Source organism: Carya illinoinensis, chromosome 16, assembly GCF_018687715.1.
Source record: "Carya illinoinensis cultivar Pawnee chromosome 16, C.illinoinensisPawnee_v1, whole genome shotgun sequence".
Taxonomy (NCBI): Eukaryota; Viridiplantae; Streptophyta; class Magnoliopsida; order Fagales; family Juglandaceae; genus Carya; species Carya illinoinensis.
In genome coordinates, this window is record NC_056767.1 from 30,013,518 (window position 1) to 30,037,791 (window position 24,274).

The window sequence follows — 24,274 nt, forward strand, 5'->3', positions numbered from 1 at the left end:
TAGGCTCACCCTATTTCCAAAACTAATTGTACTGCATGTAAATTATAACAAAGATTTCATGTCCTATATACAGTAAAAATATAGTTGCAAATGAATGAAGATCAACAGAAAAAATAAAGGAAAAAGAAAAAAAAAAGAGGACAGGGCGGCATTTAATATATGTCAGCATATATAGACAAGGCATAGTCAGGATGTAAGCTTTTGAGGTGACAGTAAGAGGTGCAGGGAAGGACGTGTGTTGGGATAAAAGCAGTCCCCTTTTCCTTGATCTATGAAGAGCAACTCTTTTGTGTCCTTGAACGACATAAAAAAAGGTTAACACCCTTCTTGACATGTGTGAACTTTGGCAGACTCTAGGCTGCCACAAAATTCCAGATATATATTATTTCTTTGATTTCAACAAAATGATCCAGAAATTTAAGATGATGAGATATTGGTTTTAATTTTTCGAGAATTTTTAAAAAAATATTTCTGAGACTTATTCTACGGTGTTTCTGTTAAAAGTTGGTAATAAAATGACATATTTGCAGAAATTAATGATCCCTAGTCCTTTAACTTTCATGTAGCTGTATTGGCATCATTATTTAAACTTTAGGTGAGAAATTTATCATTGAATATTACACACGTGAGACTGTAGGGAACCTTAGTTATTATTGTGTTCAAGGGCGGCCATGGAAAGCAAAGAAAGAAAGGGGTATGGGTCGTCAAAAGAACATATTAATCACATCAGAGTCGATATATCTTTTAAAAAAAACCCATATATTAAGTGCGGTACATAGAATTCATAATTGATTTGTTAAAGTTTCACTTTTTTTTAATTTATTTTATTATAAATAAGTATATTTATTAAATGTGAATCAGGGTATAAAATATCGAGACTCAACGGTCATCCTATAATAGTTAAAACAGTGCAGAAGATGTCAATATTGATTGCTTTTGATGTGAAGATATCAACAAAAGGAAATATAAAATATAGAGATATGAAGAGATCAGATATTTTAACGGTCAGTCCCTTGACTCCGGAGTCCTAAATCAATACATGGAAGTATATATGTAATCTGGATCCTCAAAAGCATAGAAAATGGATAGGTTGAATCGGAGAAACTCATGATGTTTTATGTGAGAAGTAGGAGAGATACCAATTCTTCATAATGACAGTACTGGCCAAAATGGTGAAGGGAGAACGACATATAATTAGTGTGGAGGCAAGAAGCTTGTTCCTGTAATTCAATACTCAACAATATTTTCGTGCTTTGCTTTCATTTAAAGTGTGAAAGTTTGGACCATCATGCACCTATATATCTATATATGCATGTCTTCATATAGGAGAAAACAAAATGCAATATTCAATTTGTTTGTTTCTGATCATCAGTCATCACGAGAGCTATGGGACCTGCAAATTCTTCACATTGCTCCCGTGACAATATTACTGCAGGCGCGCATTCACTGTTCAACATAATCTCTCTCTCTCTCTCTCTCTCTCTCTCTCATATTTATTCCCACCACAATTGAACAGTCACACTTCTTGGAGATCAGGAGGTTGTAGTTTGGAACTCCGGGAGGATGAAGATGATCATTTAGTACTGATACCATTTGTAAAGATGCTGAAGCACGTATTAATGTAATATTGCAAAAGGGTCGTCACAAATGGGACTTTCCATAAGAGTAAGTGAGTAACAGAATATATAATGAATGAATAATACCACATACAGTTGTAGAATGTGTAAACGTCGCACAATCGTTTTGAAAAAAAGTAAGGTCCACGATTAAAAAGTTAATTTTCTTTTTCTTAATTTGGGTCCCGTATTAATTATTTTTTTTAAATAGACTGTGCGACACTTGCATAACCACAACTATAAATATCATTTCTCATCATTAATATATAAAACATGCTCATACAACGCCTTGAAATTCAATCCAATCCTGTTTAGATTATTAACATCTCCGGAAGGACAACATGCAGTTGTTTTCATGATGTCAGTTTTATTTTAAGGAAGTCAACAGGATGACTTTTTCCTTCTTTTAAACTTCTTTGGTTGAGTTAAAAGGTAAGAATCCCAATTTCCAAATCTCCCCTACTCTTCTTATGCATACCATTACGTACACTATACAAAAGGCAGCACTTGTTGTAAGAGTCCCCACCGTTCTTCATGAAGAAACCAAATATTGGATGAATTATATCATGCAAGGGGCTCGGGAATTATGTGAAAAAATCAACATGCAATTCTGTAAAGATTTTTACAGATAATGGCTTCGGTGTTTGTAACAATTCAGTCAAAGTGTTTGTAAGAAAAAGTAGAAATAAGTCCCCGAGAAAATTTCCCAAAGATGGGTGTGAAACAGACACCTCACCAACCGTGCGGCCATAGGCAGAGAGGAACACATCTTTTTAGGTAAAACGAAAGAAGATATTCCTTGAATTGGATTCCCAATTAGAGTCAAAAGAGTAGGAGCTTATGCTTGATTTGATATCTATTAAGCGTGATCATCACAAAAAGTACAGCTAAACATATTTAAAAAAAGGCATTCCATAAAGTAAGCAAGCACCTCTACTTTCCTTTCTTTTCTTTTCTTTTTTTTATCTCCTTAAAAACAAAGAAAAAACAAATTGTGGGTACCCCCTTTACAAAAAAAATAGACCACTGCTAACCTTGAATTAGGAGTTGTTGTGACAAAATGAAGGCAAATTTGGACTCCCTCAGGGCCATAAACTAAGAGGGTGAAAGTTGAAACATCTAGTCAAAGTATTTGGTGGTGCAGAAACTAATGAAACTCAATGGGTATACGTTCTACAAATATAAACATCAATCAAGCTGAGTGGGTGGAGTTAGTAAAGTGATTGAAGGAAGGGACCCACTTTAATGTTTTCTCTTCTTCAGGAATCCTCTTTAGATTACTGTTTTTGTTTGCAAATGGCAAAAGACCAACAAAGTGAGAACATCATGGTGGTAATCACAATATCATTATCTTTAATTCATAATCTTAATCTCTAAAGACAAAAGCTTTGATGCCATCTTAAGCCCCATTCCATTATCAGCTGAATCAGTATGAGTTGATGACTTAACATCTCCACCCCCATTTAATATAATTAATTGAACAAATAAATGTTAGTTTAGATGGTAGATATAATCTGGGTTGTGCAAGATAGCTCCGGCATTTTTGGGGGGTTTTTTTTCAGGCTTCAGAAAAGTTTAATTAGTTAAATTCTCCTCCACCTCCCCCATCCCAAGTTTGGATATAATAAAATTAATATCATTTATCAAAAATAAATTCCTTAAGGGTTTGCTATTTTCCATTGTTCTATTCTTGGAAGCCTTGTTCTTTCTTTGGCAAGTTCTATAAATGAACAGGGTTTGTTGACATTTTGAACAAAACCCATTTCAAATAAAAATCTGAAAAATTGGAGCTATGGAGGCTTTCTGTTCATGTATCAATTATTTTGAAAATTTCCTCTCTCTCTCTCTCTCTCTCTCTCTCTCTCTCTGAAGTAAGTTCTACATATACTGGAAAAAATTGGCAAAAGGACCCCAGTAAATGTAATGGCATTAACCACGAAGACCGAGATGATTTAAGCATTCTGATAACATGGAAAAAAAAAAAAAAAAAAAAAAAAAAAAAAAAAACGAAGATTAAAATATTTTGATACATGGAAACATCAGACCTCCAAATGTACAGCAGAGTCAGGCCTTAGACGATTTAATCGAACGGCACCGAGAATGTACTCAGGCAACTCTGTTTCTTCCTTCGCCTGCAAACAAACAGCTTTCAATATCCAATTGTGTATGAAATGCATGTATGCATGGTTAGGTTATTAATAAAGAAATCAAGCTTTGGTGTGTCGATCACATTCACTGAAGCACATGCACTAAGTGGGTCTTGAACGACAACCTCATGCTCCACCCTATTTTTAACCATTGAAGATTTAAAAATGATACTTCTAGCTGCAACTGTCAACATATGTGACAGCTGAATTGATAAATGATGTAAAAAGGGAGATTGCGAAGAATGATTATCCAAATTTAGTTTCAACCAGTCACCTGAATTACAAGCAACACACATCTTAAAGAGCGCAAACATAATTATGAGAAAATAATAATCCAAATTGATAAATAATCTCCCATTTGTACCAGCAGAAGAGCAGTGAATTGGGAGAAAATAATTATGTCCAACAATATATTGAAATCACAAAGGTGGAGACCTCTATTAACATTCCAAGATGAACAACTATTTGAAAAACAATCACAAAGGTACAGACCTCTATTAAAATTGCCAGGTCCACAACTATGCTTGTAACATATCCAAGAACAAGGCCAATGACACTCCTTGCAACTGATGACGAACCAATATCCACATCAATCTGTATTCAGGAACTTTCAGTCATTTTGTCAATTTTAGGAACATAAGCAGCAGAACAAGCACAAGAAGTACTGAAGCTTGCATTCAAACCAATCAATGAATTTCTAATAAAACATTTCTGTGACATGCACTGCAGGAGCTACTATTGATGATGTTACTAGTCCATCTCTCAGCATGTGGTGAGTTATTGGTAAAATAAAATTTCTAAGGGTTTACACTTGTTGGGAAGGGGCCAGAGAAATGCAGATTGACGATCCCAACACATTCACACCCGGCCTCAAACCTAAGTAAGAAAAAAGAATTGACCAAACCCAAGTTCCCAAGAATTCTTAAAACAGAAATATATTAACTTGTAACCGGGACCTTCTGAGCAATACATAGAAATATATGAGGAGTCCTCAATGGAAACATACAAGGTCACTAAGATATCAGTGGAAAGCAAGAGAAAGGCAGCGTAGCATCACATACAAGGTCACTATAGATATATATCTAGCATTACATACAAGGTTACCATCAATATATATATATGTATGTATGTAAGTATATCCAAGTGTCATCAGTATGCCTAACACAGAGGCAAGAGAATGGAATAAACACTTTGGAAGTCTGACCTCCAGAAAGTTGTCTTGTCTGACATATTTGCAGGATACAGCTTTCCCCAGTAAGCAAGCTTTTGTTCCGACTGCACGCTTGACCATCCAATATCCCTGTACCCCTTAACAAACTATTAGCTGCTCAATGCCATCAAGGGAAAAAGTGATACAAACCATACAGAACTGGGCATTTCATACCTCAACAATACTAGGTATTAGTTTAAGTCTTGCATCCCGAAACATATCACTTCCATCCACAAATTTAGCCAGCAAAGAACTCTTTTTTACAGGTCTGTCTGCGGCATAGTAAAGGACCAAGCTATAGTTTGGTTTGGCAGGAACCTGGAACAAAGAAATCAAAGATGCATTCTTCTACTTGAAGCTGAACTGAAACTTGAAGCCAAAAATCATAAGAGCCTACAAAATTTATACCTCTATATGCCATTCTAGGAATAACAAAGAGAGAGAGGCACCCAAGCTAAGAAAAGCTCTACCTCAAATGTACATCTTTATTTGTACATCTTTTTTACTTATAAAAAAAAAAAATGTACATATTTATTTGTCCTTTAAACCTAATTTAGCAAATACAAGCAACTGAATAACATGTTTACGTGGATCATTCCTCTATTGCAAGATCACTTCTATGTTCCATTTCACCTTCCATGTTATGCCACATAAGGCCAAAATTTGCTCCAGAACAAGAGTAAAAAAATTCTAGCAAATTCCTCGAGTTCATCAAAGCATCAAAGATGCTCAAATTGTATCTTGTACAAAAATGACTCTAGCATGAAAATTACATTAAATTTATTATATTTACCACTTCAAAGAACTGCAAAGGATACACAAAGGAGAAAAGGAGACTCGAAAGCATTCATATGCATACCTGTAGATTCATGACAAGGATGAATGGAAGCCTTTTTCCAATTTCTGACTGGAATTGAGAAGCGAGAAATCAGATGCAAAAGAGAACTTTTAGATTAATAGCCAAGAATAAGATGCACAAATTCCAAAATCACAATTTCACAAGTCTGAAAGAAAAAGGTTTTATCCCCAATTTCCCAGGCATTTTTTCAACAGTTCTCTTAGACCCACATGAAAAGTTGTAAATCTATATACCTTTTATGGTTACAGGGAAAAAAAAAAAGAAAAAAGAGAGAGAGAGAGAGAGAGAGAGAGAGAGAGAAATATCAAACAATACAAAATATCAGGATACCCTGAAAATTGAACAATTCATCACCATAAGTTAATTAGGAGACAATGGCACGAAGTCAGGCATTAGTTTAACATCCACTGCCTTGCAACTGGCTGTATCTGTTTCTCGTTACACCATTTACTTCTGCTGAAAATTGATGAACGGAAGGGATGTGTATTCTTTCATTTGGGAATTTAGGAAAAAATATTTAGCCTATTACACCAAATATTAACTCAAAATTGAATGAGCTACGAGCTTTCTGAAAACTGACTACAGATTGGAGAACAAGATAATTCCTTAAACACATATAAATGCAAAGGATATATATTGGTACTTATTACATATGTACCACATGAAACTTTAAAGTATTATAACCCAAAATAAGACATATAAGGCCTGTTTGATACATTGGATGACCATTTCACTAGAGTAATGAATAGCTACTACTGAATATGAAAATTGTTGGAACATAATAGTTAGTTCTGCTCATTAGTTTGGTGATAAAATTGGAATAAAACCCTGAGTGTGTATTCCAATGTTTGCTACATTACAATACGCTAGTGAATGAAATGATATTTCAAAACTCTTAAAAGTTACAGTTTTATGATATTTTTCTTTATTTATTTTTTTAAACATAAACAATTATGTATAATTCAAGCATGGATTCCTGTACTCATAATGCAAGTTTCACCATTTTCAAATCTTGTGATCATAGAAAAGATTAAAATTAAAAAGAATAAAAAAAAAAAACTAGAAACATAAAAAAATAGAAATTAAAAAAAAAATTTGAAAAAACTAAAACTATACATTATAAACAAAAATTAAAAGTCAACAAATAGAAAAAAAAAAAAAAAGACCACCGAGAGAGGTGGGAAAGAGGGGACCTCCCCTACGAGCAAGCTGGGAGAGCCTCCACCTCATCACAAAAGCCACCTTGGGAGAGGGCTATCCACCCTCTCAGGTTTGCATGCTGGTGCATTGCTTTTTTTTTTTCTTTCTTTTTTTTTTTTGTCACGGTGGGCTGCTAAAGGGTGGAGGAAAGGTCCCTACCCTTTTTTTTTTTAACATTTTGATTTTTTACATTAGTTTTTTTGAAAAGATAATTTTGTTTTAAATATTTTTTATTTCCTAAAAATTAATTGGTGTGCTACTCTCAGTAGGAAGGAGTAGCGATTCCATTCCATATTCTAATCTGAGTACCAAACATAGCCATCAAGTTAAGAAGGATGTTATTAACCTTTACTCACTTTCCACATGCACTCTATAAAGACTAGGGAACATAGGTATCACAGACATCATTTAATGCTTCACCACTCAACTAATACATCTATTGTTTAAGAGAATATTATAACCTTTGGCATTCAGCTGGGTATACAACATATCAGAGGATGTCAAGAAACAGTATAGTTTTTGCTAACAAATTAGAGTTAGCTACATGCATAGTTGTGGATGCTTAACAAAAGTAAACAGGAAGTTAGGATCACAGATTTAACTGTCACATAATATGAAAAGCAACTGAATATGAAATTTATATTTCTACCTGGACAATACACTTAGAATGCAGAGCAATTTTATCTATGGGTTTATCGACTTTGAACCAATCGACAGCTATGAGCTTGAGAAGAGGGTCTCCTCCCATTACCTGAAAAGATTCCATTCAGTACATTCAATACAGAACTCATGTATATAGCATTTCAGCAAGAACGTGGAATGACCTTGCCAAATTGAAGTACAACATTTGTGTGTGCTTTCAAAGAAGAAACACATAGGACTATTTATTGCGATATTTAGAATGGTTTACAGTGAAACAAATGAATTAAGATATTGAGAATTAATGAGCCATAGAAACACCGAAAATAAATTGAAGAAAAGAAAACAAAATTGCTGATTCAAACTAGATATTAAGAATTTCGAAATCACAACAACTAACTATAGAAAAAGGACAACCAAATGTTTAAAAGACACATAGTACCTAGAATGTAAGCAAGAGTGAAACATATTTTGGGTGACAAAAAAAAATACCAGAGTAAGGAAAATTTAAGCATGTATTTCAGTGTTCATATGTTCTGATGTTAATTAAGAATAAAGAAAATTCTGATTTATAAAATGATAATTATGTTTCAGACCCCCAACAACTTATCATCTCGAACCTGAATTCTATTCACGGCTGCGGAAATTCACATCTTAAAGTTGGCCCTGGACTGAGTCGCTGACCCAGGATAACTGGGCAACTAACTAGTTTATTCACTTAAACCCCAAGGGGTTGGCCCAAGTGGTGAAAGCCTTGGTCTTGGGGTCTCATTCCCTTCAAGGTCCAAGGTTCAACATCTCATGGGTGCAAACAATCCTTTGGGGCCACACCCCTTGGTGAAAAGCCAGCGATTTAACCAGTTCCGTGTAGGGAAACTTCCGAGGGTGCGGTGCACGGGACCAGGGTTTATTCTGCAGGGGTGGGTCCAAAGGGCCCTGCCTTGGAGAGGTTCCCCGACATAAAAAAAAAAAACTAGTTTATTCACTTAGGTCACACATTCATGCTTATCCTTACACCTCCAGATCATGCACTCTTACTGAGTACTAGCTAAATTCCAAAACAATCCGTGACTGATAATGGACAACAGCAAATAAAAGCTAAAATATATTTGAAGTCAAACATGTGTTCCAACTGAGCAAAACCTACTCCTCTGATACAGGTATAGAGAAACTCCAAATGGTTAGAGGCTAGGTAACCAAGGAAACAGAGATTTTTCAATGCTATTTATGTTTATATCTTCATTTGCCAAAACAAATAAAGAACACAATAACACAAAGGGGCTTATATGGTGCCACAACAGCAAGCAAAACCCACCTTCAAATTATCTTCTAGGTAAGTCTTTCCTCTGATCATAAATCCCATTCCATTGGGAGAAGTCCAACAGTTCGTGTCTGTGTCATCCTTTCCTTTGTGCAATGAACCATGAAACTGGGTGGAATTAATAATAATAGGAGTTGCAGTGGGCTCTAGTTCCTTATTTACATCTGGAGCTGCATTGAGAATGACCATGTACTTTGGTACTGAGTACTTTGAAATCAAAGGGAGAAACGAAATAACAAATTACACGTTGCAGTTCATTATAAAAGAATCTAACACAGAATAATCCACGAGCTTTGTTCATTAAAAAATAACGCACGTGTATTCACTCAGAGGATCTTATTATGCATTAAAATGTAAAATGAAAATGCATACATCTGTCAAACAAACAAGGAACATCATGTCAGAATATTCACTGCTATATCCTTATGACCTCCTTTATAAACTAATATACCCTTATTATAAAGGAAAGAGATATCATTAGAAAAGTATTTTACGTTGGCCAGCCTGGCCTAGGACAACCTGAAAAAATAAACTTTAGCAATTCTTCTGTAGCAAATATCTTTTGACGTATGAACCCAAACAGTAATCAAATTTCATGTTAAAAGAATAAAAGACTACTAAAATATACATGTTCTATATTTAATTCTCGCAAACAATGATATAGAGTAGCTAACTGGTTTATGTCTCTTTTCAATTACAGCTACTTATAAAGTGGACCTGAAGTTCGCATCAAAGATAAGATCGTGAGGGCCCATGAAACATTCTTCAGCTTTACTATCATTTCCTGAAAAGTTTGGAGACAAACATTATATTCTGGAACATTATTAGTGATAGTTTCTATACATACATGAGTTGCATTAAATCTGATCCCCAAGTTAATATATTTTGTATGTTAGAGAGGCAGAAAATGAAAACCTTCTTGTCATTTTCATCATTGCTGCTCCCTTCATCTTCTGAGGATGATGAAGAGTTGGCCGCAATTGCATCATAAAACTCATCTTGCATTTTTGCATCCTCATATTCACCATTGGGCATAGAAACATTGGAAATGTTTGAATGGACAACTGTGGTGGCAGATTCATATTTGAGAGCTGGGTTTGCTCCAATGTATTCCTTTAGACCTGACAACCCATTCAATAAAGAAATATAACCAAGAAAAAAAAACATTTCATCAACAAGCTGCAAAAAACTTTATGGGTTTATAATTCCTGTTGATGCTTTATATATGTTGTTATGATTATTGCGTATCATCAAAGGATGACTAATATTAATGCTAACATCATGTTCAAAGCATCTGAAAATAGTTTTAATCCAAAATAATTGAGAAAGCAATTTGTAAAGAGCCAAGAAAGCGCTAGCCACATCTGTGCTATAACTCCAAAAAGACTAATCAATTTGAAGCTTCCCTATAATTATTCTGAGAAATGATATTTGTAGTCTTGGAGTATACAGTCCCACATACTTCCTTTGAAAAAGTGGATAAATTTGGGACCCACATGAAAAAATTATTTTTTTAATTGTGGCCCCTACTTTTTTTCAAAGGGAGTATGTAGAGACTACACACTCCAGGACTGTATATAATATTCCAATTACTTATATAGGTCCAATTTACCTAGTAAATAGCTAATGTGGGATGTAACATTCATGACTACTTTTATAATCTATTCATTCCATTGAGTTAGTTATATTCCCAATATGGCGCTATGATGTTACAAACTCCCCCTTTTAATTCCCAACGTCCTCGTTAAGGCCATGTGTAGTATTCTAGTATCATATAGCTAGCCTTACTAGGTGGCTCTAACACCATACGTTACAACCCAGAGAAAGTGCTTGCCACATCTGCTCTATAACCCAAAAAGACTTGGTCAATTTGAAACTTCCCTAGCATCACATACAAAACCAAGTTTCATCTGACAAGTAGCCAATGTGAAACTTAACACCCATGACTACCTTTATAACCTACCCACCCTATTGCATTAGTCATATTCCCAGTATGGGACTGGGGTGTTACACGGTGGGAAACATTCTTGCCCTGGTCCCAAGGGCCAGAAAAGATTCCAATATTTTGCTTCCTCTCCTTTGTAACCAAAACTTTGATAGACCTCAATCTCTCTTATCCCTTGCTTTTATAACACAAGAAACATAGATTAAATATCGGCTGTCATATCTTTATATCAATGAAATATCTTATTACTTAAAAAAAAAAAAAATATCGGTTGTCATGGTTTTGTCAGGTTTGTGGACGAGTCATATAAATTTCCTCGATATTGATGGGTGAGAGTAATATAACACATGTAATAACTGGTGTTACACAGTGGGAAACATTCTTGCCCTGGTCCCAAGGGCCAGAAAAGATTCCAATATTTTCCTTCCTCTCCTTTGTAACCAAAACTTTGTTAGACCTCATTCTCTCTTATCCCTTGCTTTTATAACACAAGAAGCATAGATTAAATATCGGCTGTCATATCTTTATATCAATGAAATATCTTACTACTTATAAAATATATATATATATATATCGGCTGTCATGGTTTTGTCAGGTTTGTGGACGAGTCATATAAATTTCCTCGATATTGATGGGTGAGAGTAATATAACACATGTAATAACTGATATCTATAATGTATGGCCAGTAGTGCGTACCTGCCAATACAATTCATTATCCAATAAGCTGTGGCAATTTCAATAATTTATTAGTCCAATATATTTCATAGCTGTGACACCCCATCACCTATTATATTGCATCAACTAAGCCATCTACAAAAGTGTTTTTTTTTTTTTTTTTTTTTTTATGACGAGGTATCTGAGAACTTTCACTACCCTAGATAAGGCTCTGGTTCTCAACTAATCCCTAAGGTAAAAGACGTATCCACCAGCAAATTTGTTACTTTCACCGCGGTGCCTTGTTTGCAAGGGCCAGAGATCAGTTAGGAGCAACCCACCTATAGAGTCTCCTTTTGATGCCTTCCTCGCCCAAATTGGGGTCTCTGGGGAGCCTTTTAACCTCCTGCTTAGGAGGGTATAAAAGTGTAGTATATACCAGATTCAAGTTTGTCAATGAGTTTAATCATAGACGTAAACTCAATATCACCAATTTAAAGAGAAAAATGGGTTCAGAGCTTAACATTAGCACTTGCCCTTGCTGACATTAGCACAAAGGATGCACCAACGTAGATCAACAACCAAAAGTTAGGATTGTAATCTCTAACAAAAAAATATAGCTCCATGAGCAATGTCATGATGGGATTCACACTTTTTGTTCCATTTTTCTGGGAGTTCGTCCCCATTCATCATGGGGGGTTGGGAGTGTGTGACTTGAGAACTTTTAATAAAACTTTATTGGGCAAATGGCTATGGAGATATCATTTGGAGGGGGGGATCATTGTGAAAGGAAGTTATCGATGCTAGACATGGAGCTGCTTGGGGTGGTTGGTGCTCCAACGAAGTAAGAGGGGGGCATGGAGTGGGATTATGGAAGTTTATAAGGAGGGGGTGGTCATGCTTTGAAAAACATACTCGTTTGTAGCAGGAGAGGGCAATCGAATCAGTTTTTGGCAGAATGTGTGGTGTGGAGAGCATGCCTTGGAAAGAGCCTTTCATGGTTCTCATCAGTGGAATATTCTTTTTAATAGGGATTTCCACGATTGGGAAGTACCTATTGTTGCAGATTTTTTCAGCCTCTTATACTCCATAGGGCCTCCTTTGACACAGCATGATCAATTGAAGTGGAGGTCTAATAACCACAAGAAATGTACTGTCAGGGGGTACTATCAAATTTTGACAACACAAGATCATCCTCAGTGTCCTTGGAAGAACATTTGGAAGACCTGTGTGCCTTCCAAAGTTGCCTTCTTTGTATGGAACACTGCTCTTGGAAAGATCTTGACCACGGACAATCTAAGGAAGAGGGGTTGTGTAGTTATGGATTGGTGTTATTTATGTTAAAAAAATGGAGAATCTGTGGATCACCTCTTATTGCATTGTGAGGTAACAAGGGAGTTGTGGGATGAGATCTTTCACAGGGTTGAAGTTGCTTGGGTTATGTCTGCGAGGGTGGTGGATTTGTTGGGTTGTTGGAGGAAGATGCAAGGTTGTCATCAAGTGGCAATTGTGTGGAAGATGATCCCGTTGTGTATCATGTGGTGTACTTGGTTGGAAAGGAATGCGCGCTACTTTGAGGACAAGGAACACACTAGGGTGGAGTTAAAGAACTTTTTTCTACACACTTTAATGCTTTGGTTTTCTGCTATTGTACTAAATGGGGACAACGTTCATGATTTCCTATCTTTAATTTATCACTCTTAGAATGTATTTAGGTGGTCTATGTATACTTCCTGTGTATGCGGGCTATGCTTATTTCTTTCAGATCAATAATACTTATCTCTTACTTATCAAAAAAAAAAAAAAAAAATCATCCAACTGATGGATGAAAATGTCCTTCAGGATCTTTGTGTTAAAGCTTAGTGAAAGAAAAACCACCTTGCAAAAGCTACGCATACAAGTATGTGATACCCAATATGATAAGAATAATGGTAGGTGGTGTATGATATCCCACATTGTTTGGGAAGGAGAAGTTGCTCTTTACAATGTTCCAATGAGGCTCCAATTGTATCATTGACTAGTCCTTTTAGAGTATAGGCCATGTGGCTTGGGTCTTCCATTAGGGCGTTACAAATATTATCAGAGCCTATCCCAACCAGAAATGTGGGACTTAAGCTGTGCAACCTACAGGCCCGACAAGGATATCGGGAATTTAAAGAGGGGAGATTGTGATACAGCATATGATAAGGGTAGGTGGTGTATGTGATCCCAAATAGCTTGGGAATGAGAAGTTGCTCTTTATAATGTTCCAATGGGGTTTCAATTGTGTCATTGACTAGTCTTTTTCGAGTATAGGCCATGTGGCTTGAGCCTTCCATTAGGGTGTTACAAAGTATTTATGCAAATCCTTGTCAGAAGTATGTTAATTGCACTACAAAATGTTTTAAGATCATGCTGATTTAATTTATCACATTTAGCAGTCCATTACATTGTTGTACCAAAAACCTCTTAGAACATTGCCCAACAAATATCATTTGGTGTGTTGGTTATTGCTAGTAGAATGTATAGGTGATGAATGTCTTTGTTCACAAGGGTTGAGAAAGAAATAATGGAACTCTAGTTTAAGATTGACTTGGAAGTATTGAGACAGGTGAAGAATCTTCAAAATGTGCTAATATCTCTGACAAGTCAAGCTTTTTTAAAACTGATCATAGACCCAATTGTATGGGACCATATATGCTTAACAGTCTCAAAGAACGCCTGCCTTCAAATCATTCAGATTAAAAGAAAGAGAATACCAAGAACTATTAGAAAACAAACCTGCCACTTGGCATAACAGTGCATAAGGAACACTCTTTTCAAACTTTGAGCAGTTATTTTTCTTCCATCTGAACCAACGCGAAGAATCTATCTCTAACATTTGACTTACAATACATTTAGGAGCATTTGAACCCATGGGTGTGCTTAAACTTCTAATCTGCCAGGTAGATGCTACAATGCAAAACAGAGAAAAAACAAAAAGAAGACTAGTTAATTGAGATTCAAGATGTTAAAGTTCAAGCCCAATATTCACCAACAAACAGCAAATGAAACTAAAAAAACCAAAAGGGAGAGTTTACAATGCAAAACAAAGGAGAAAAACGAAGAAAAAGACTAGTTAATAAAGGGTTGTCTGTTGTTTAATTGAGATGTCAAAATGTTATATTTCATTCGCAATATTCAACAATGAACAAGAATTTTGAAACCAAAAAAAAAAAAAAAACTAATATGAGATCTTTCTCAATAAGCCATGACCGGTGAAAGCAAGCTGTATCAAAATCCAGCAAAGAAGCTTGCTAGGACAAAAGCACAAAAGGGAAAAATCCAGGTACGTGGTTATATTGAGATGCAAGGAAAGAGGAAGCACAAAGAAAAAAGAGAAAAAAAATCCTCAATCTAGAATAAATCTAAAAGTAATTGGAGAAGTGAGAACTAGAAATCAAGGTCATACAGTCAAATAGTGATGTCAGAAATCCATGCTTTGGCAAGCGCAGGGTTCAAACATTAAAACAGAAACCAGTTGAGCATTGTGAAAAATTATGAAAGCATGAAATACGAGAGAAGTATGATTTATTGGTTTGCCTTTAAACTGTTGACCAGTGAAAAAGTAGCGTACATGCAAGTATATGAACCAAGATGTTCTTTTTATAAGTAAAAGTTTAAAGTTTTATCAATATCAAACGAGGCAGAAACCCAAGTACACATGATGCATACAAGAGGAGACACCTAGTTAGGAAGAAGGGGAAAAAATAGGTACAAGAAATTTGTGAACACCACGACTATTGAGATCTTTAGCCATCGTCCAAAAAATAACTTCTTGAAAAAAGGCTTCCAAGCTCCTCCACCAAATGTTCTTTATCTTCAAATGTCCGACCTTTATACTAAGAATCTAATGTTAACATAGTCCCACCAAACGTTCTTTGTCTTCAAATGTTTTATATCTTCAAAAGTTCTTCCATTTTTGCCACCAAACGTTCTTTGTCTTCAAATGTTTTATATCTTCAAAAGTTCTTCCATTTTTGGTAATAGCTCAAGCTCCCTAGCCCCATTTTGAAGCAAGGCCTTTATTTACATCTCCATGGCTTGCCACCAACCAGAGTCAGATAAAGCATCTTGCACTGCCTTTGGGATAGAATCATATCAGTTCTGTTGTTTACACCAACACGAACAACTATAACGAAACTGACAGAAGTGATTATAATGACATCGATATCACACCTTAGATATAGTAACATCGGCTTCATCTACACCAATCACAGGCATAAAGCCGAATGCCTTAGTTGTGTGCAATCACTATCAGCAAAACCAACTAGGGAAAAAAAGAAGCAACAGTAGGGAGAGAGAGCGGGAAACAGAGAGTATGGATTTAAACCATGAGTTTTGATACCTAGCTGAGAGATTTGTGTATTCTCATGAAAAAAAGTGGTGGCTCAACACATTGCCTCTCTCAAACTCTTATTGATATACACATATATATCGGTTAAATTATAGTTAAATAACCAAACTATCCCTACAACGAATTCCCTTACTAACATAGTATTCAACCCCTAACAAACCTTTCTAAAAAGTTGGAAGAAAATTGAATATTGTTGCAAATCCAGCATGCTATATGTATATCAAATGCATAAAGGACCTGTACTTGTCTAATTTTTTCAGTTAAGGTTGAGTGGCAGTGAATCCATTCTGAGTCTAGAATTCAAGCATGTTAACATTGCAGTTAAACAAATGCAGATATTATTGAAGTTTTTCAATGAATCAAACTAAATATCTTACGGTTGATTTGTTTACGGCGATAACCAGATCTTAGAGGCTTCTCTTTATGCACTGCTGGAAATTGTAATATAGCTGCATGAACAAATCCGCAGCATATGTTAATAACGAAGTACAGAGGCAAACAGGATGGTTCCATGAGGTGCATGCAACAAAAAGTCTCCACACTTCCTTCTCACATCAGAGCCATACTACCATGCATTCTCATGAGCGGACATGTTAGCTATCCCATAATGAAGGATACAATATACTTGAGAACAAAAAAGATGAAGAAGGATGGAGGACACAATATAGAAGTACAGTTTCAAGGCCAACAGGAGTTTTAAGTATCAGAGATTTTTCCAGTGCCAACTGCTCAACCATACCACTTATATTTTGGAATCTAAATTACTTACTATACGTTCCGTCTTGTCCGCGAAACCATTGCCTAGAGAAGATAAAATCTCTTCTGGAATGCCACCTGCCATGCATATTATATGAAAAGGATGAAAAAATGAATTTCAAAATAAAATAAGTGAAGCAATGGATACTTACTACTAATGCATTATGGCTTCCATCAAACATCAAGTATCAGACTGCAGGTAAAAGAGAAAAACATGTAGGCACTATGACTATCAGAACAGAAAGCTTTTGATGTTGATGACCCCCTGACTGAGAATAGCATAAAAATAAATAATGGTATGCAGAGCCTTGATGGTGCGGCGGTGGGCGCTGAAGGCAATCAGAGAAGGTAGATGTGACCTTAGAGATTTGGACATGATTAAGATTCTTTCTTCTTTCATTTTTTTTTTTTTTTTTAAACATAGGTCAGAATGGAGAGAAACTTAAACTATCAAGCCCAAACAAATCACCCTCCTCGGCAACACAATGTGATGTCAGAGTCAATTCAACTAAAACAAGAGAAGAAGTGACAATGGTGCAATGTACGATGATTTCATGACAATCTAACTAAAATCATGTAATTTGAAAACCCCAAGGGGTTGGCCTAAGTGGTGAAGGTCTTGTTCTTGGGGTATCACTCCAAGGTCCAAGGTTCAACACCTCATGGGTGCAAATAATCCTTAGGCCACACCTCCCGGTAAAAAGCTAGCAATTTTACCAGTTCCGTGTAAGGAAACTTTCGAGGGTGCAGTACACGGGACCGGGGTTTACTCTGCAAGGGAAGGGTGGGTCCGAAGGGCCCTGCCTTGAAGAGGTTCTCCGACATAAAAAATAAAAAATAAAAACAAGAAGAAAGAATCATGTAATTCGAAGAACATAACAGCTAGATATATCTAATGCGATTACCTTGTATGATATTTTGGACCCAATATCCCATAGAGAACGTCATAGTGCCCATCATAAGAATCTATCAGCTCCAAATCACCTGTCAACGTATCCCACCTGCAAAGATAATTATTTGATAAGTTGAAGTTATATAAAATGTGATCGTTGCCCCAAAAAATCAATATAAGCAACTTACTCATATCTTTGATGTCGCTCAATGTTCAAAATCACTTCAAAAACGGTATCTGCAGTTGCATCAACAACACCAACCGACTTCACAAGAACATCTTTACCACTCTACATATAGTGATCAATAATTAATGCATTTCTTGAGGCAAAGAAATATCAGCAAATCTAGTTTCACTTCCCATCATAAACCAAAATAAAATAATATGGAAAAGATTAAGCATATAAAAGTTGCATGAAAAATAATTTCTACAGTTTCAATATGAAGACCATAGATCAAATTGGAAAAATCAAATAATGATGTGCTTACTAATATGTTAACACATCCTAGAAAAAATTAACACTAGTTTTCTATATTATTGAAAATATAAAAATTTCGGATTATCGAGTATTAAACACTTCCAACATTATGAAAAAGACCTCAACAAGTTCTATTTTATAAAAGAGAAAAATACAACTCATGTAGATGGAGAATTAAACAAAAACTCCATAAGAAACGAACTCGTTAAAATTACATTTTGGATCTATTCATCAAACTAATTTCAAAATAATGTGAGCAAGACTTTTTAGGTGAAAGCACAAGTAAGCAGCCCTTGTGTATTATAAATTCCATGTCCTTATCATCTTCCAGGTTTTTCTTTAAATGTAAATGGTGTATTTCAACAGTAACTGAATTCAAATATCAAAATGATAGCTCATATAAAAAATATATATCACAATGATACACAAAAACTAGAGGCTCACAGTTTAAGCCAATGGAGGTCTAGAAGAAGAGTAGAAGCAGCTACTCTAAATATGGGCAGGCAAGAGGATGGAAGAATTTTCAATCTAGTTTCTGCATTTGTCCAGAGGTAATAAAAAGAAAGAGGCATTTGCATTTAAATAATAATGGGACTAGCTATAAGAAAAATAGATTTAAATGACACATATCATACACTTCTCATTCTCATAAGCCCACGACACAGAAGCAGCAATAGAAGTGACTTGTTCAAAGAGAAACGCAACAAGATTTTGCATAAAGAAGCTGTGAATCCAGATTAATTCATAAAGCAGGAAAGCATCTTCCTCAAGTGAATCAGTTTTAATTTCCTTGTGCATCCAGCCGCGTGTTTGGCCAAGTATTATTTATAAATTTACTCATTTTTCTTATAAGCTGTTATAGTGCAAACAAATAGAGGCATATAACATTTAGTTTGTCAAAAACAAATGCCTTAGGCCTCTGTTTGCTTCAACAGAGAATCTCTCCAGGTGAAATTGTCCTTCAATGCAATTTAAGTTCAAGGAGTGAGAGTTTGAACCCAGAAGCTAGATAGACGAAACATTTTTGCCAAGCTTTAAAATAAAATAATAATCTAGATTTATGCATCAGTTTTTTTAGGATTTATTTACAGCAGAACTGGCAGGTTTAGAATTAAAGTTAAAGTAGCAAAAATGGGAACCAATATGACTCTTATCCCAAAGGAAAAAAGATAAAGTAAAAAATACCTGAGAATCAGCAACATCCTCAAAGATTCTGACACCTAAAATCAAAGGAACAAGAAGAATATAGAAGAGATACTAAAAGACTCCAAATAACTTTACAACAGCATAATTATTTACAAAATAATGTACCTTTTGTTAATAAAAAATTCTAGAATACAATCTGTTACTTCTTCTCGATGATATGGTAACCAGCATGAATTCAAGTTCAATAATTATCTAATAGCGTTAAAAACTTCTCTTTTCCCTGATCATTAGCCTATACATCATACGCTCCCTTTCAACTATAATCTAACATGAGGGGGTATGGTGTGTGCACACATGTCTGAGTGTATGCATGAAGACCGAACACCCATCCAGGCCTTAGCCCTATATTTTTCAACATATTATAGCAAGATGTTATTTTAACTTCCATGTTGTTTCCTCTTATACTTTGCAGACATTAAGATTTAGCATGATCCCCAGAAAAAATCAATTGAGAAGTGTAAAAAGAAGTTTTTACCAAATCTAACTAAAGAGAAATGAACTTTACTCCGATTTCATAAACAAAAAGAAAATCATAGAAATCCATTGAAACATATAGAGGTCACATGACAAAAGAAAAAAAAATAATGGCACGTCTTCACATGCTATCTTCTGCTAACACAAATTAAGCCTTCATACCCATTCCAGATTCTGATCATGATAACAGGTCATATGAAAAATTGCACTACAGAAGTACTTGAACTATGGACCTCCGGCTTTGTAATTCATTCACAGAGCTAATAGGCCACAGGAAGGCTAGTGAAAGATAACGATAACCATAGGTATCATGCTAAGCAACAGGATGAGAAGTTATATGTGAACACAAAAATGAAGTCTTAAGAGAACGCCCACCAGGAAAAACGGGGTGGGGGGTGGGGAGAAGGGTTAACAAAGGAGAATAATGCTACAAAATTTCCCTCGATACTCTACTAGCCAGATAAAAACAGTTTGAGAGAAATTACCATTAATGGTTTGCACACATTTCCACTCATGTGCCTCAACTGCATCTCCATTGTCCCCTTCAATGTACTGATCTGTCCCAACACGAGCACCCAAGACAGAAGATTGGCGCAAAAGCATCTCTGGACCTGTGAGTAACACCCAGAGAGAGTGACAGAGACAGAGACAGAGACAGAGTATGTATCAGTACTGGTGGATAAAAGGTTTCAACTCCAAAAATACGAAATATTGATATGTCTGTGTCTTGAAATGGTATTTACTAACTAAATTAATAAAATAAAATAGTAGTATGGTAGAAATCTACAAAAAACAGTAGAAGTTATCACAAGGACACTGGATAAATATTCCAACAAACAAGCATAATGAGATCACACGACTCATTTGACACTAAAGATATTGTCAATAAAATAAGATGATATAAAATAAAGATTGAAGAAAAGCTTTGACGGAATATTTTACGACACCATGGAATATTATTTTTAGAAGCATAATATCTTAGACATATATGTTCAAAACAGTTATGACAACATGCTCTCTATCAAAAAATGAAAAAATCAAACCATGCACATGTAAAGTCACCTTGCCCAATTCTTATAAGATTTCTCAACCCATGTGCATACCGCTTCACTCTAGGTCGATGTCCTTCCAGATTGATCCTTCCATAGTTTAAAAAAGCTGAGGTATAAGTGAAAAATAACGAAGGAAGAGAATTTCATATGCCAAAGAATGCATGATCTCGAATCAATCCAATAAAGGTTTGTATTTAATTTTTCTCTATGGTCAATGATTTTATTGTTGTGTCCCATATGGTGCTGGGATCCTCCCTTTATGTGTGCTCTATACATGCATAGTTACAGGTGGAGTCTACTAGCAGTTCCCTCTCAATCAACACTTATGTGGCTCAAAGATCTTTCTGGAAATTTACTCAGCCCATTTAAAGTACTTGGGTAAACTGTATACTCAATTCAGAAAAATAAGCATACTCGATCTCCATGTTCAGTTTGTTTCTGGCACTACCTCCTCCTCTTGAAAGCTCATACTCAGCCTGATGGAAGTAAAGTTTCAGTATGATGAAGAAAAGAAAAAATGTATATATCCTGAAAATGTTAATTTTCATCCTAAGAAACTTTTTTTGAAGCTTGCAACAAAAATTTTCTTCGGTGTCACCAGGAACACCAACATGTTTAGATTTACAAATTTCATTCTGTTAGCCACAACCTTATAGTTTTCTTGTACCTGTTGCTTGGCATGATCAAATGCTTCCATCCATTTTTGGGCTTCTCCAGCTGTACCGCAGGCAATCTTGAATGAAATAAAAAATATATATAAATATATCCAATTAACTGTCATTCATCACCCCACAAAAGAAAAGGGGGATCTAGTTTCTTTTTATATTAATAAGCCAACTTCTTTCTTTCTTTTCTTTTATTAATTTCTCAACTGCTAGGAGATAGTTCTAAAAACTAAATAACATGACTACAAACTTACTTCCCCCTTTTTCGTCTCATCCAGCCGATTGTAAAGCCTTAAAACATAAAGATCCTACCAACAAGAAAAGGCATTAGCAGCAAAGTCTTGCTTCCTTTATCTTCTCAAGGTGGTAAAATAAAATAATCTGGAAGCTGTTCACAGTTCAAATCAACTGAAAGAAATAAAATAACAGAACAGAAATTAAAATGAAATAACAATCATATTTGCTAATGATAGGGATTCGCAAGAGCTTTACTCCATGGTTGATCTTCCGACGCCCTAGCTCCTCCACCATAAGTGTGGGCCCTACAACACCCCTCTGAATGGGTTTCTGCACCCAGAAAATGTTGAGAAAACAGCTAAGTATCAATTATAAAAATGTTGAAGCAGCAAGCATTACATGTTGTAGCATGACTTACAATACAAGCATCCTAAGATTATGACTCTGAGCCATCTTGAACTCCTAATCTTACTTATGCAACAAAGAGCGTTTTTTAATAAGAAAAGTTTCATTAAGTTGGAATATTGAAGAGGGGGAGACCTGCGCTAATGATTCCTCTGGAATTTCGATAACTTTGGTCTGACTATTTTGCAGTCTCGTTTGGACGGAATGAAACTTTTGTCTTATTAAAGATGATTAGTAAATTTCTGTTTTTCTTCTTTAGTTTGCTTCAATCGCCGCTTTTTCTTTTTTTTTTTTTTAAATTCTAACCATATACTGTATTCCAGGACACTCCTTTCCCTTTCTCCAGGTTCAGCTAGGCTGGGTTTCTTATCATTTGAAATTTGTCAACCAATGTGGGGATCCCTAGATTGCACCGATCCACAATACATCTTCATTCGAAGAAACAATCTCTATCATCCACTTTACCATGGTCATCTAATATCTCCCCCCCGCTTCAAACCTGCCAATATTTATTGCCTGCCTACCCGGTCTTCTTTGTCACTGCCAAAAAACTGAGGCAAAGTAGGGAGGAAAACCAATAAACGAGATAAGCAGACCATTTTGCCAATGCTAAAGTTGCGACAAGTGTAGTCAGAAGTAAACTCTAGCTTTTGTTTTTCCTGTTATCCCACTACTGGTATCGCCACTCCTCTTTCAAGACACTGGGTGTCACTACAAAGTACAGATCTTTTAACTTGAAAAAATCATCAGACATCATGACTTCTTCGTTCTTCTTCTTCTTCTTCTTAATTATTTTTTTCCCAACGGCAACATTTTCCGTACCGATTCATGCACAATAGTTCAAAACTTGAGTAAAATGCTTAAGTGCTTAGGGCTGCTGCAAACTTGAAGTACTTTAACTAATACGGAGCACCTTCCTCTTCAGTCTTCTAGCTCATCTTCAGTCATCGCATCTTCTACTATACTGCAAGTATTCAGTCCAGAGTCTCCCATCCCACGCATCCCACATAATTATTTAGATGGATTTACGATACGACTAAAACAAAAGGACAGTGGTGTGATTCATATACCTCAAATTTGACACAATGTTGCACAATGCACATAATCACTCTCATCACAATCGACAACAATTCCAATTCCCATGCACGCGAGTTTCCCATGAGCAATATTATAAGTAGAAAAAAATGAAGCAAACCGCAAGTTTCACATTTGATCGTTTAATTATTTTCGATCTTAGTATTCCATTAAACCGAGAATTTAGCAAAAAGCGATCGAGAGAGAGAGAGAAAAAAAAAAGAATGAGAGAAGGGCGTGCGTCTCTCTTACAATGCCAGGGTTCTCTTGGGGATCGCGTTTGTACATCTCGAGGTACTTGCCCCGAATGAAGAGGAAACGGAGACGGCAGTACTGTTGCCCGATTGAATTCATTCCTAGATGGTACACCCAACCGAAGTACTCGAATGTCCGTCCGTCTTCCCCTCCCCCTCCTCCTGCAGCTCCGGACCCGCTTGAGCCGTCCCAGTCGGACCTCTCGCTCCCGGGATTTTCCAACGAAGATATAGTCTCCATCGGCACAAAGCAGAAGGGGCCCGTGCACGGAGGATCTCAGAGGTGAAAAAAAAAAAAAAAAAGATGGAAGAGAAGAGAAGAATGAGAGAGGAGGATCGTGGAGAGACAGGTGCTTTTCTTGTCGACGTCCTAGGAATATCTATAGATAGATATTAGACAGAGTTTGGCTTTCGTTTTTTGGATATTGTGGTGTGGGGTCACTCTAATCTTCCTTCGGTCAACATCCGACAATGGGGATGGAATCCTTGTTTTGGAAGTTCCCATTAATAAAGACAGGATGTACGATGTACGAAAGAATGATAATTTATATTTTTTTTTTTTTTATGTAAATTTCATGTTTATTTTTTTTTTTTAAATATATATATATATAATTTACACCTTATAAAATTATAAATATTATTTTATATTTAATAATAAGAATCAAAAGTATGTTTCCTTATTTAATTAATTAAATGTTTCTTAATTGTCAGTCTCCCATGAAAGCAAATTACTACACCATATAAATATTTTCATTCATTCTTCTTGTTCGTCATGTATGATTATGAATGAACAGCCTGAACTTTCCAGCTTCCAT

The 24,274-nt window shown here is 35.7% G+C and overlaps 1 protein-coding gene across 1 annotated transcript; it reads right to left on the minus strand.

Moving 5' to 3' along the window:
• Positions 1 to 3,378: 3,378 nt before the first annotated feature.
• On the minus strand, positions 3,379 to 23,829 carry LOC122299749 (protein ENHANCED DISEASE RESISTANCE 2-like). Its single transcript, XM_043110179.1, has 22 exons — positions 23,458 to 23,829; positions 21,982 to 22,056; positions 21,744 to 21,797; positions 21,492 to 21,557; positions 21,239 to 21,300; positions 20,835 to 20,911; positions 20,258 to 20,383; positions 19,278 to 19,312; positions 17,803 to 17,903; positions 17,628 to 17,723; positions 16,736 to 16,800; positions 16,344 to 16,415; positions 14,352 to 14,522; positions 9,908 to 10,113; positions 9,710 to 9,776; positions 8,987 to 9,162; positions 7,682 to 7,783; positions 5,833 to 5,880; positions 5,148 to 5,291; positions 4,968 to 5,063; positions 4,256 to 4,357; positions 3,379 to 3,748 (listed from the first exon to the last, which is right to left on the minus strand). The coding sequence occupies exons 1-22, from the start codon at positions 23,698 to 23,700 to the stop codon at positions 3,656 to 3,658; spliced, it is 2,277 nt and encodes a 758-aa protein (XP_042966113.1). The 5' UTR covers positions 23,701 to 23,829; the 3' UTR covers positions 3,379 to 3,655.
• Positions 23,830 to 24,274: the final 445 nt, after the last annotated feature.

Coding starts and splice junctions, on each gene's coding strand:
- LOC122299749 (XM_043110179.1), bottom strand. CDS start 23,700: ATGGAGACTATATCTTCGTTGGAAAATCCCGGGAGCGAGAGGTCCGAC. Junction 9,163..9,709: donor ATCTTTGATGCGAACTTCAG/GTCCACTTTATA, acceptor TTCTCAATGCAG/CTCCAGATGTAAATAAGGAA. Junction 4,358..4,967: donor GACAAGACAACTTTCTGGAG/GTCAGACTTCCA, acceptor TCCTGAATACAG/ATTGATGTGGATATTGGTTC.